This window comes from Cervus canadensis, chromosome 22 (assembly GCF_019320065.1).
Source record: "Cervus canadensis isolate Bull #8, Minnesota chromosome 22, ASM1932006v1, whole genome shotgun sequence".
Classification (NCBI taxonomy): domain Eukaryota; kingdom Metazoa; phylum Chordata; class Mammalia; order Artiodactyla; family Cervidae; genus Cervus; species Cervus canadensis.
Genome location: NC_057407.1, coordinates 21,149,658 through 21,163,255, shown reverse-complemented (window position 1 = coordinate 21,163,255; position 13,598 = coordinate 21,149,658). Strand labels below are relative to the sequence as shown.

The 13,598-nt window shown below is 48.7% G+C and overlaps 1 protein-coding gene across 3 annotated transcripts in view; it reads right to left on the bottom strand.

Annotated features, from left to right (window-relative positions):
• PTPRG (protein tyrosine phosphatase receptor type G) overlaps positions 1–13,598 on the bottom strand; it is a 749,569-nt gene that overhangs the window by 87,079 nt on the left and 648,892 nt on the right. For 2 of the 3 annotated variants that reach the window (XM_043441943.1, XM_043441946.1), the window contains exon 13: positions 908–1,040. In XM_043441943.1, the coding sequence (XP_043297878.1) occupies positions 908–1,040 (133 nt within the window). The remainder of the gene's footprint in view (positions 1–907; positions 1,041–13,598) is intronic. The other variant, XM_043441944.1, reaches the window with a different exon arrangement.

Sequence of the window (13,598 nt, the reverse complement as noted above, 5' to 3'; positions counted from 1 at the left end):
AACATCATCTTGTTTGCTTTACTTATTCCCTGTCTCCTCTACTAAAATGTGAGCTCCATGAGAGAAGAGTGTCTGGCACACAACAGGGGCTCAAAATTCATTGAGTGAACAGACAGAAGTGGGGGGAACATGACCCCTGTTCATTATTGATGAAGCTTGTTAAAGGGCAGAAGCTTCCTACATCAGTCTGAGAGGTGAAGCCTGCCAGGGCAGCCAAGTGGGCCAGCCTATCTCACTCAGTTAAACTGGCTGACAGTGTGAAGCTGAAAAAACACACAACTTTTAAATAGAAGCTTCAAATAGGCTTCCCTCGGGAAGCAGTGAGAACCAGTTCAAGGATGATGCTAGTATAAGGATGACTTACCATCAGCCATCTTTATGTGTATTACACATCTTTATGTGTATTAAATGCCACAGAATATGATAAATGTTCTACCACTGAATTTTCAATAAAAGGCTATGAAAAAAATTTTAAGGTCAAGAGGCGCTATTATGTGGTTATGACAAAGTGGAGCATGGTCTCAGAGAAACTGGGAAAGCTCAAAAACTTATTAACTCATTTTGCGCGTTCAGAAACTAAAGCTCAAAATGGGAAATGGGATTTGTAGCCAGCAAGTAGCAGGGCTGGTATCTGAACTCGCATCTCCCTGATTTTTGAGCAAAAGCCTCTTTGGCACTAAATTCTAGGAGCTCATCATGGGTGCCTTAATCTCAACAGCGGCTCTGTATCGCCAGCTTCTTGCAGATAAAGTGGGTCTCCCAGGTGGTAACACAAGAAGCACTGCAGCCGCCTTACCTTTCTGAGTGAGGAGGCCATGGGCATCCCCTCCCCTTGGTTAAGCCCCCCTCACTGGGCACGTGCTGACGGTGGAACCCGAGCCCACGCCAGGGCGGCCTGGCGACTCACCTCCAGTAAACAAGCACAGCAATGAGAAGGATGAGGCACACGAAGGTCAAGGCTGATACCACAATCAGAGGGATGATCCACTCCATCCTCCCCGGGGAAGGCCGGCTTATCATCCCAGAGGTGTTCTTCTCTGCTGCAAAGAGAAACCGTGCCAGTTAGAGGGCAGAGGCGAGCAGAGCGCGGGAGCCAGGGGAGCCTGAGTGTGCTGGAGAACTCTGCTCCACTTTTGGGTGGTTCCTGGAACGGGGCTGCCCAGTGATGAAGGGCAAACCACTGTCCTCGCCGTTTCCTGGGGAGTCCCAAGCCAGGCGGGGGCTGTTCTGCAGGCTGCACCCCGTAGTTGCCAGTGGGATGGGTTTGAAGATAAGAGGTCCAGATGTTTTTGAAAAGACTTGAGCCGAAGCCAGAGACCCAGCCTCGCTCTGAGAATGCTACTGACCCTGAGTGATCTCTGGATATACTGAAGAAATGTGCTCAGGTCTGAACGAAGCACTGAACCCGCTTCTGGAAAATGGACAGGGGAGCCGGGCAGGTTTGCCAGGGCAGGAGGGAGGGAAGGAAAGATGGGCTTTGCTGAGATAACCGTCTGTGACTGATCGGGTGTGTATTTCTTTGCTTAGCATCCGTTACCCCCTCCTCTAGTCCTGCTGTGGGAAACCACCCTCCCTAACAGTCCTGGTGGGACAACTGTCCAAGAGTGGATCCCCCAGTCTCCCGGCCAAGGGGAAGGAGCAGGACTCAAGTTGGAGCAATGGTGCTCTCACCCTAGAATCTCAACCAGCCTCTCAAAGTCTGAACAATAGCACACCCAAGCAAAAGCACCCAGATTGCTCTGCCCATCAGCTCCCACCACCCAGATCTCCAGAGACCCCGTTTTTCCCTCAAATCTGGTTCAAAAGCTTTTCCTTTGATCCCATTTCCCACCTGCCCCCTCACCCCATCCTTCTAAAGGCTCTCAGACAGGCAGCCCCATCTCTCTCTGCTCCCAGCACACATCAGCCCCTCAACAGTAGCCAGTCTGGGGGTTAAGAGGGGAAGCTTGCGGAATAGTCGAAGATTCTCTTGGCTCGGCTAGCACCTCTTACCCCAGCAGCTCCTCCTCCTCTCTCTCAGGTCCCAAGGATCTTCACAAGTTCCCAGCAGACTCAGGTGAGAACCTAATCTGTGAAGAGTGGGGTCGATGCCTGGAAATCTCCAGGTGGTCCGCAGGAAGCTCAGAGGGCAGCGTGGGGTTGGGAAGAGCCCAGGGGCACAGAGACGGTCAGGAGAAGCATGTGGGGAGAAAGCAAAGGTTCCCTGTGATCGAAGGGAGAAGCCCACAGACACCTCCACTGCTGGCTGCAGGGCTCAGCGAGGATTCCTCCTGCTCTGCAAAAATGAGGCCAGCATTCAGCCAGCCCCAAGCACCCCTGTGCTGGATGGACTACGTGAAGGGCTAATCAGGCTGGGTTTCCAGGAGAGAGGGGGTGGGCTGAGCAGGAAAGAGATAATTGGCCCCGGGAGCAGATGATTAAAGAGGCAAGACCTGGAGTGAGGAAGAAATGGGTTACAGCCTTTTTTCCTGGGTTTCCTCAAAAGTCGTTGACCTTGATCCCCTCCTTTGTTTCATGCAAAGGCGGGGCCAGACGTATGCCCAGCTCACAGGTGACAAGACAGAGGCAGGCACACTCTGATGAAAAGCCTCAGCAGGGCAATCGGAGATTTATAAAGAGCCTTCCTAACTGTGCTAGCCCATTTCTCACAATAGCATGCCCCAGAGGTTTCCATTAGGCATCTATCTGACAAGTCTCGACTGCATGCCCGGCATGGTGAGACGGGCTGCGGAGGCAAGAAAACATCAGACGGGAACAACTCTGCGTCTGTGGGGTGGGAATTTAAAGGAAGAGGAGCAGACGCATGAACAAGCAATTGGAATAAATGAAAGTGATGCCAGGGGCAGCACATGGGGTCCAGGGGAACAGTTGTCTCAGCCCAGGGATTCTGGTGGGGCTTCCTGATGTTCAGACGGCAGTTGAAGGATGAAGGTGAGTTAGCCAGGTCAAGGGCAAGCACGGATGTGTTCTGGAGAGAGAGCGCTGAAGTAGAGGGGGTATGAGAATGAAGAGGGGGGATCCAAAATGGAGAGTTGGAGGCCCCATCAGCCAGGGTTTTTAGGCTGGATGAAGGGAACTGATTTTAGGCCAGAGGACATGTCCTGCAAGATTGTAAGCTGAGGCGGACAAGTGTCAGATGTACAATCTCTCTCTATGTATCATGCTTTCATTGCAAACCTCTGGTCACCGGCCACAGAATCAGAGTTGCAAATAAGAATTTTGCAGGGCTCCAGCAGGAGGCAGCCCAGCCAGGTAATCATGTGGCTGGTGGTGGGGAATCTCAAAGCGGGGATGGTGCCGCTCATGGAAAATATGGCAGGAGGGCTGACGGAAACGCCTTACGACCAGGGAACTCACTTTCCACCACAAGAAGCCCTGGTATACCCAGTGTCTTATTTCTCTCGGCTCCTTCTCACAGAAGAGGCTTCCTGTCCGGGCTACTGCATGGTTAGGCAGGGGTGGGGAGGAGGCAGAAGGCAAAGTCCCTGTCCTGCTCATCCTCAAGTCACTGAAAATGACCCTCGCCCAAAACTCCCTCAGATTTCAGAACGGAGCTGTTTCTAACATTTCATCATGCCTGTGTGAGCACTTTTCTTTTTTTTTTTTGAGAGGTTGAAGGAGTAAACATATTTGAAGTCCCTCTCAAGAGAGCCCCTTGAATGGTGGCATTTGTGGAGGAGAACTCAGACCAGGAGCAGCTGGCAGCGAGAGAGAAAAAGCTAAGGATTATTTTGACAGCAGTTTGTTCTCCACCTGGCCTAACGACGGGCAGCGGGATCTGCCGAGGTTGTTTACCTAAAAGCCAGGCAAAAATAGGAGTGCCTCTGGATTTCCACCTGGGCACAACAAAGCTGACTGCACGTTAACACTCAGAGTCCCACTTCGTCTTCACGGTACCAGGAGTCTGGAGCTTCACTCCATGACCACAGAGTCAAGTGCATCTTCTCCTGAGGAATCCCGCACTGCCCCTGGGGACAGCAAGGTCCTCCATGAGTGAGCGGCCCCCACCCCATCATCTCCTGCTACCCCACCTCCGCTGCAATGGGTTCCAGCCACATCCACCCATCCAGTGACCAGCTGGGCCATGATCCCTCCTGTCGACCTCTGACCCTGCTGAGCTCACCCGCCCGGGAACACTGCTCCATCCTGTCCCCAGAAGCTCCTGCTGATTCCTCCGTCCTGGCTCAGGTGTAGGGATCAGCTCCTCTGTGAAGTCTCCCCAAACCCCTGGTCTGTGCTCTCTGGAAGGCGCAGTTAAGATTACAGGCTTGAACCTTGGCTCTGCCACTTTCTACATGACCTCTAACTCATAACTTGCATCACCCGGGGCCTGGAGTTCTTCATCTATAAAAGGGGGAGAAAAGAACCTATTTTCCTGATGTGGTGGGAAAACTCAAGACACAAGCAGAATGCTTAGACGTGTGCCCAGCACTGAGCAAATACTAAGTAAATCCTCTAATCCTCGCCATGGTGGTTGTCATCATGCACTTTTCTTATGGCACATGTAATGCCAAGCGCTCTCTTATTACTTACTCTAAGGTCCCCCAGAGCAGCCATCAAACAGTCAACTACTAGAAATTAACTAGGAACACATAACCTGCCACCTGAACTGGGTCTACACTCTTCCCCCCAAGCCCTCGGTCTCCCAACAATCTTCCCCACACCAAGGCCCCAAACACTAGAACATACTACTGACTTTTCAGAGAAACCAAGATCCTGCCCTCCAGGATTGCAAATTCTGACTACAAATCCTGCCTCAGGCCTTTTCCACTCTGTGACTTTGGGTAAGTGACTGTCTCTGAGCCTCTGGTCACTCCTCTATCAAAGGGAAACAGAGGACAATGCTCACCTCTCGAGGGACTTAGGGGAATTAAATAAGATAACCTACACAAAGCAGACTATGCGAGATGCAAAAGGAAATCATGGGGCCACTTTTTCAAAAATTATTGAAGAGTTTCAAGAGGTGACAGCAGAACATAAATGTAAACACAGGGCCTTCTGGGCACGGGGCTGTGACCACATGGGCTGCATCCTCAGAAAGCTGGCCCTGAGCAGTCAAGCATTCAGCCCAGTACCCGCGTCCAGAGAACATTCGTTCTTTTCTTCCTTTCAACCAGGCAACATTGCTGACTGTGATAAAATGAGATGTTCCAAACTGTTAGGAGTAGAAAATACCCCGATGCTGGGGAAGATCAAAGGTGGGAGGAGAAGGGGACAATAGAAGATGAGATGGTTGGATGGCATCACCAACTCAATGGACATGAATTTGAGCAAACTCTGGGAGACAGTGAAGGACAGGGAGGTCTGGCATGCTGTAGTCTATGAAGTTGCAGAGTCAGACATGACTGAGCGACTGAACAACAGAACAGTTAGGAGCAGCTCACTCGTACTCAGAGCTTCACTTACAACCCAGTTACCTCCTGAATGGCACAGCAGAGCTGGGGTGTCCAGCTCCAGGAGAGTCTGCCTCTCTTTGTGATGCCCAAACTCTGACACCAGGACAAGTGCAGGACCGCTGGGTTAACACAGCACCTTCTTGCCTCCGTCTCTGATCTGTCCAGTTGGTCTGGTTTTACCAGCAGAACTAGCCCAGCCATTCCTGCCGGCCATGGGCAGTGTGAACTGGCAGCCCACAGATGTGTGGGTTGGCACCCTTCCCCTGGGAATTATTAAATTGTGAGGTAGGTGCCAAGATTTCACAAACAAGAGAGTTCCGCAAAAAATCAGAATTAAAAAAAACAAAACAAAACAAAAAACTACCCCAAATCTTCTCCCATATCACAGATCTGAATTCCCAGATGGCAAACATCAGCTGGAAGAAAGGAGCATACTCTCTAAGACAAGCTATGGCTCACTGGTTTGCCACAGTCCTCACTGCTCCCTAATGCAGCAGAAGACCTGCTTTCTTTGCCCCTGACTCCCGCGGCCAGCTCCCTCTGGCCAGTCGAATTTCAATCTGCAGTATGGCACTCTGACCCAAGGAAGCAGCAGGAAGACACACGCACGCGCATACACCTGGGGCTTTTACAAAAGCCTTATCATCAAAAGCAAAAATCACGGTTTAATCCAACTCCTGACCAGGATTCTGAAGACACGAACTTGGCTCACGAGAGAGGCTGTACCAGGCAGCTTTCCCAACCCAGCTTTTATCCTGAAAATGATTTGAGTTTTCAACCAATGAGAAGTCAGTCAGATTGCTGCTCCATCTTTACAGTGTGGGCCATTCCTCTTTGTGAACCTAGAACCTTTTCATACTCTTTCCAGGCTGCATCTTGCTGTTCTGTCTAAGAGGATAAAAATGGGAAGGGGATATCAATTTATGCCCCCTTCTCCTCCCATGGATGTGATGTGCAGATGAGGGGCTGCTAGGAGGGTCAGAAGATGTCAGGCCAGGCAGGCCTGGGACTCAGAGAATGATCCAGTTTCAGAAACATCTTCCAGTGGAAATGTAGAGCAAAATGCTAATATACAATCTTCTTTGAGCATTTGTGTGTAGAGCGGGGGGAGGGTGAATGACCTCCCCACAGATCATCTTCCTCTTTTATTTAAGCATCCACAAGAATCTGAGTAAACTGCCTCCATTCTGCTTTCTCAAAAAAAAAAAAGAAAAGAAAAACAGTTTTCAGTGGCATATGTCATCACTGAATTAATGCTGTTTGCCTTTTACTGGCTTGGCTCTCATCCCAGTAGAAGCAAATAAAAACGGAGTACAATGTACTATAAATGCTACAGGCAGGGAAATATCAGATGGACCCGTAGGAGATGCTTCCTACCCTGCAGGAAGGGCTCAACTTCTGCTTCGGGACAAGAACCTCTACGTGGTCAAGACTGAAAGGGGCTTGGATCCTGACAGGCCACTCTCAGGGGCTGGGGAAAGGTGGATTCAGTCACATTTCAAGGGAGACTGAGAGCAGAACAACCTGCACACTCAAAATCTGTAGCTGGGTTTAAGTCACGAAAAACTAGATGGTGTTTGGATAATGCCACTCCTTCAAAACCAGCTGCAGCTATGAATTAAGGTGCTACTCAAAAAAAAAAAAAATAGTGGTAAAACACACATAAAAGTTAGCATCTTTACCTTCTCCAGGAGTACAGTTCAGTAGGGTTAAGCATATCACAGTGTTGCTCAACTGATTTCAAAGAAATCTGCTTTTCATCTGCAAAACTGCAACTCTGTACCGATGAAACGACAATTCCCATCAGCCCCAGCCCCTGGCAATCACCATTCAACTTTCTGTATGACCTGACTACCCTACTGCAGGTAACTCATGTAAGTGGACTCGTGTGTGTGTGTGTGTGTGTGTGTGTTGTGACTGGCCCAAGGTCCATCTATGCTGTAGCTCTGTGACAGGGTTTCCTTTCTTCTTAAAGCTGAACAACACTCCACTCTATGTATATACCACATTTTGTTTATCGATTCATCAGTCATTGGACACGTGGGTTGTTTCCATTCCTTGGAAACTTGGCCACTATAAATAACACTGCTATGAACATGATAGTTCAAATATCTCCTCAAGACCCAACTTTCAATCCTTTTGGGTAAATACCCAGGAACAGGATTCCTGGATCATATGGCAATTCTATTTTTAGTTTTATTAAGAACTTCCATACCGTTTCCCAAGTGGCTGTACCATTTGACGTTCCCCTCAACAGGGCACAACAATCTTCATTTTGCCACATCCTCAACAACACTTGTTGTTTTCTGGTTTGTTTTTTGAGTTTTGTGCCAGCACCCCTGACAGTTGTGAAGTGAAAGGAAAGCTGCTTTTTTTATAGGGCCACAAAACTTGTCTTTATTTTCTGAGGCGCTGGCATTAGATAAACCGCTGTTGCAGAGACATGACTGTGAGGACAAATACATATATTCTCCTGCAACGGGACATGGGTTTCATGTTCCCATGACCATGTCTGAGCTCAACTTAGAGCATCCATGTCTTTCCATTTACGTCACCACTAGGAGTTGTCATCAATAAGCCCCCTTACCACTTTTCACAGAGCTCAGACTCAAAACAAGGCAAGTGTCACCTGTATTTCAGTAAGGCATTGGAACACTGAAGGAACTTGATAAACCCCAATTTAATTCAAGTTCCATAAACACGGCAGGTCCTGGGTCCCGACCTACCGGAAATCACCACCATAGACACTTCATTGCAACATCATGTGTCTCTGCCATTAATCAGGACTCCTGTCAGACACACAGCCCCTTAGAACTGGAATCCTTTGCTCCAGCCTCTCTGGAAACTTGCTTGTTCTTGGGGAGGTCTGGTTTTCTACATCAAGAGATATACAATCTGTCCTAGTTCCGAGATCACTCAGTGAGGAACAGAAACTTCCAAGGACCCAGACACTTTCTAGGAGGAAACTAAACCACACTGGAGCCTTCAGGGCACCCAAGCGAGTTCTTTCCAACACTTGCAGGAAAATCACAGTCAGGAGCTGGGGCAAGCCATATGATGTAGGAAAGTTCTCCTCACAAAAGAAGCCTGAGCAACAGAACCAGCCAGGCTGAAAACTGCGAAGACAGTCCATGCAAGTGCTGGGTCTAATTTACTTTAAGTAAAGCATGCAGGGACTTCCCTGCTGGGCCAGGGCTAGAACTCTGTGAAACCAGTGCAGGGGGCCCAGGCTCAATCCCTGGTCAGGGAACTAGGCCCCACGTGCCACAACTAAGAGTTTGCATGCCATAACTAAACATTCTGCACGCCACAATGAAGGCTGAAGATCCCACGTACGACAACTAAGACCCAGCAGAGCCAAAAAACCAACCAATCAAACCAAGCATGAAGCATCTCCCCCCTCCACAAACCCCAGCTAAATTTCAGTCATGACGTCTGCTCTGTCTTCATGATCCTGTATTACTACTTACTTCTGACCTTAAATTACCTCCTATTTTCCCCTCCCAAGTAAACCTCTTTGAAAAGGAATTTTATGTCAACCTATAAATCTGAGTTTCTCCACCATGGCACGATGGACATTTTGGACCAAGAAATTCTTTGTTGTGGGGCTGGTCTGCGCCCTGCAGAATGTCCAGTAGCATCCATGTAACACTAGGAGCAGGCCCAGCCTCAGTCATGATAACTGAAAATGTTTCCAGATTTCGCCAAATATCCCTGTGAGGAAAGGGAACAAGCTCATCTCTAGGTGATCTTCAGAGTCTGTGCCAAAAGTGAAAAAATGATTTCTTTTTACAAGGACACATTCAAATACTCGCTTAATACCTAATAATTCATCTGAAACCATCCCGGTTTGCCCACTTGGCGAATAAGCCCCAAGGGCAGGAGGCCAGCAGCACCAGGTGGGCTCAGGGCCTGTGTCTGACCCCCTGTCTCACCACGTCTTGCTCAGGCAAATTCCTTAAGCTCTGAGCCTTGGTCTCCTGAGGCTTCCCAGGTGGCGCCAATGCAGGAGACATAAGAGGCTCTAGTTCAATCCCTGGGTGGGGAAGATCCCCTAGGGGAGGGAATGGCAACCCACTCCTCTTCTTGCCTGGAGAATGGACAGAGGAGCCTAGTGGGCTACAATCCCTAGGGTTTCAAAGAGCTGGATATGACTGAAGCGACTTAGCATGCACGCCTTGGTTTCCTCACTGGTCTAAGGGCCACAAGGACAGCGGAGGCCGCTTGGGGTTGTGTAGGGTAAGTGACATCACATTTTGGCTTTTAGCATGGAACAAATATTAAGCAGTGATGCAACTGTTTCTAGAAGTAAAGATTTTCAAGCTGGCCTTCCTTAGAGCCTAAGTGTTCCCAAGAGGTACTCAAGGTTTTCCCAAAGGAGAGAGGAGGCTGGAGGTTAGCACCCCCGACTCTGAGTCAGAGCAGAAGAGCAGCTCCAAGTCTCTGACCAACTCAGTCTATTTCTGACTTATGCGCGTGCTCAGCTGCTTCAGCTGCATCCTTTTGACTCTTTGCAACCCCGTGGGCTGTAGCCTCCCAGGTCCCTGTCCACGGAATTCTCCAAGCAAGAATACTGGAGTCGGTTGCCATGTCCTCCTCCAGGGAATCTTCCCGATCCACGGATCGAACCTCAGTCTCCTGCATTACAGGGGGATTCTTTATCACTGGGCCACCAGGGAAGCCCATTCCTAGCTCAGGGTTAGGACCAAAGTCAGTCAAGGGCCAGATCTGGTCTGGAGACTATACTCTCCCGACCCCTGAACTGGAGGAGGCACTCAGCCAGCTTTTGGTGAATGAGTGTTTACATAATGGGGTTCTGAGCAAGATGCAGTCTGAAAAAGGAGTTTCCCAGATATAAGGAAAGAAAAAGGGAAAACCCCAGCATTAAATGATGAGTTTGTAGACTGTGCCCACCCTGAGGTGCTACCGCCAGGGCATGTTGCGTTCCACCCTGAGAACACTATATTGCCTTTGGGGGTGTCTTCACCACATCTGGGCTGTGGCTGCTGAGGGAGGGACCCTGGCTGTTACCTGCCTGATTTCTGCATGTGCCTGAACTGGCCCCTTTCTTCTAGAGAATCGTTCTCTCTTCTTCCCTGCAAGTTAATACTGAAGATACTATTCATAGGATTTTTTGAAAAGATGTTATCAAACATCAAGGGGATTTAAATAAGCCTTTTGGAGAGGCTGGTAAAAAAAATAACACAATTTGTTTAACATTAACGCTTTTTTTTGAAGAGACTAAATATCGACTGGGAGAATTGTTTTTAACATGAAGAAAAAATAAATGTGGAACAGATTTACACAAATGTACATCCAGAGTCTTTAAAAGAAGTCACCACTAACATTAAAATGATGGGGATTTCGTTTAAAAAAATAAACACCAAGCTGGAGGAGGCAGATGGAGAAAAGGGCAAGATGGATCGAGGCAAAGTGAGACCTTGGGGGTCATGCACAATGTGGGGTTTTACCCTCAAGTTACTCATATCTTTTATTAACCAACACACCACATATGGTTAACATATATATTAACCAACCAACACATATATTTGCCTTCAATCTTGCCTAGCATCAGGGTCTTTTTCAATGAGTCAGCTGGCCATCAGGTGGCCAAAGTATCTGAAGGCACAAGAAGAAGAGAGTGGAAGAGGATGAGATGACTGGATAGCATCACCAATTCAATGGACGTGATGGGCAAATGGGCAATGGGCTAATGCCGGGAGACAGTGAGAGACAGGGAGGCCTGGTGTGCTGCAGTCCATGGGGTCCCAAAGAGTCAGACATGACTGAGCGACACACACACTTCTGTGTAAAGCCACAGGGGTCAGCAAATGATAGCGTGCTGATCATATCAGGCCCACTGCCTGTTTTTGAAAGCTGAGTTTTACCAGAACTCAAACCACATCCGCCCATTTGTGGGGTGTTTCAGGCTGCTTACGTGCCACCTTGCAAAGAGGTATAGTTGCAACAAAGACTTACAATCCACAAATGTGGAAATGTCCACTCTCTGGCTGTTTGCAGAATAAGTTTGCTCATGTCTGGCTTAACCAAGCCCCAGCCCCACCACCACTCTCAAATTGAAACTGCCCGAAATTCTAAAGGAAGACCCTTCTGACTTTGGGAAGAAGTGGACTTTCCCATCGAGATAAAGGTGGAAAGGTAGATGCTCTGCTTTACCAGTGCTGGGGACAGACTGGAGTTTCTGGAGATTGTTTCTAGTGCCAGCTCACTGGGGACCACAATCTCCACCTGCTCTTTAAAGTCCCAGGAAGACTGCAGGAGACCCGCAAAGGGCTGCCTCATAGTCGCCATTGCCGTCATGTGAGCCTCGGGCTGCATAAAGCTCCTCTTCCCGTGTCACTGACAAGACGGGTGACTCCGTTTATCTGCACCGCCCTCAGCACTAAGGGCTCTAGTTACGTCCACCTACAGATGAGGATGCTGAGCCCAAGACTGGCCTGCAGACCCTGTGAGAATAAAGGGCAGAGCCTCCTGGGAGGATCTGACTCCATAAGCTACTCTGCCAAGACCGTGGACACTCAGATGCGTGCAGGGTTGACGCTGGAGACGCACAGTTCCTGTACCTGAAGGCAGAAACACCCGCAGGATTTACCAATTGTTTCTGCTCCCCTCTCCCTGGAATCAGGAACTTGACTGCCACTGCAAGGACTCATTTCCGTGCACCTGAACTGAATCCCAGGCAGCCCCCCCTCCACCAGTCTCTCAAACTGCCAAAGCTTCAAGCTCATCGCTTGGAGAGCTTTTCAGGAGTGTGGACAAAGGAACGTTTAAGAGGAGCCCGCTGAGAAGGCTACTTTGCCAGAGCCCCTAGTCTGCAGGCGAAACTGTTCAAGCCTGAAAATCAACTCCAGGTCCACTACTGTCTGTGGAGAAACCACTCTGGTCCAAACTGCCTCGGTCATCACCTCCTAACTCAGCTTCCTGTGTCCATTCCTGCCTCCCTAAACGTCCACAGAGAGGCCGAAACGACCTTCTGAAAAAGTTCATCAGATGAGTAACTCTGCTGGGGAAATCCACCACTGGTTTTCCACATCACTTAGAACCCAAGCCTCAGCATGGCTGACAAACCCCTTCCTGAACTAAGCTCTGCTCTAACTCATCCTGCATCCCTGATACACTGGCCCTCTGATGGCTCCCTGACTGATCCAAATTAGCCCCTACTTTAGGGTCTCTGGACCTGCTGCTCCTACAGCCCAGAAGGTTCTTCCATGAGTCACTGCCTAGCCAGCTCCTTCTCACCACCAGGGTCTCCACTCAGATGCCCTTCCTCGACCACTGGATGAAAACTGTCCCTGACCCCAACTCCAGCACTTGATGTTAACACGTTTATTTACTGGAACACTCTCAAGCTTTTCCATTAGAAAACAAACCTCAGGAGGACACAAGCCTGACTAGATCTAGAGTCTATCCCCAATGCCTAGTCCAGCGCCTGGGATTCAGTGGGTACTCCACAAATATCTCTTTTAATATCTCCAAACGCAAGAAATCCAACTTTTCCGCATCAGTTCCTGGAGGGAATGTCACTGCTCCTGTAGGAAGAGCCGCAAACAGCTTCCCAAGTGGCTTGATATTTCCTTTACTTGATCCTTAGAGGACTACTCTGCACCTTCCCCTAAAACTGGGACAAAGTGAACAGCACCCACAGCAGACCCACACTTCAAAACATGAGTCCATACCAGCTTTAAGGAGGAACGTAATTCAAAACATGAAAATTTATTCTAAGTTGTATCTTAACATACGAGGTCTCAGCTTTAGATGAATTTTAATGTTTACAAGTGCAAAAGCAAATAAATATTTACCAGTTGCTTTTTTTTTTTTTGCACTCTTATAACTCCACAACAGCTTAGATGCAAAAAAAAAAAAAAAAGAAAAAGAAAAAAAAATTGTTGCTAAACATCTTGTAGTCTGGCAAAAGAGAGACTTTCTTATTAAGAAAACCCTCACAACAATAACAACCCCTCATGTTCAGGACTCCCTTGTAAAAACTAAGGGGATATTTCAATAACATGTGAGCCTAGGACAGAGCCACAAAATCACCCCTGGCCAGGAAGATGGGGATCATGTCCTTCCCGCGGAGGGCAGGCCAGCCGTGCCCTGGGGTCATCATCCATAAAATGTACAATTCACAGAGCAAATAGGGTACTATTTCTTAGGCTGGGATGAACTAATCTCAGTTCTCCC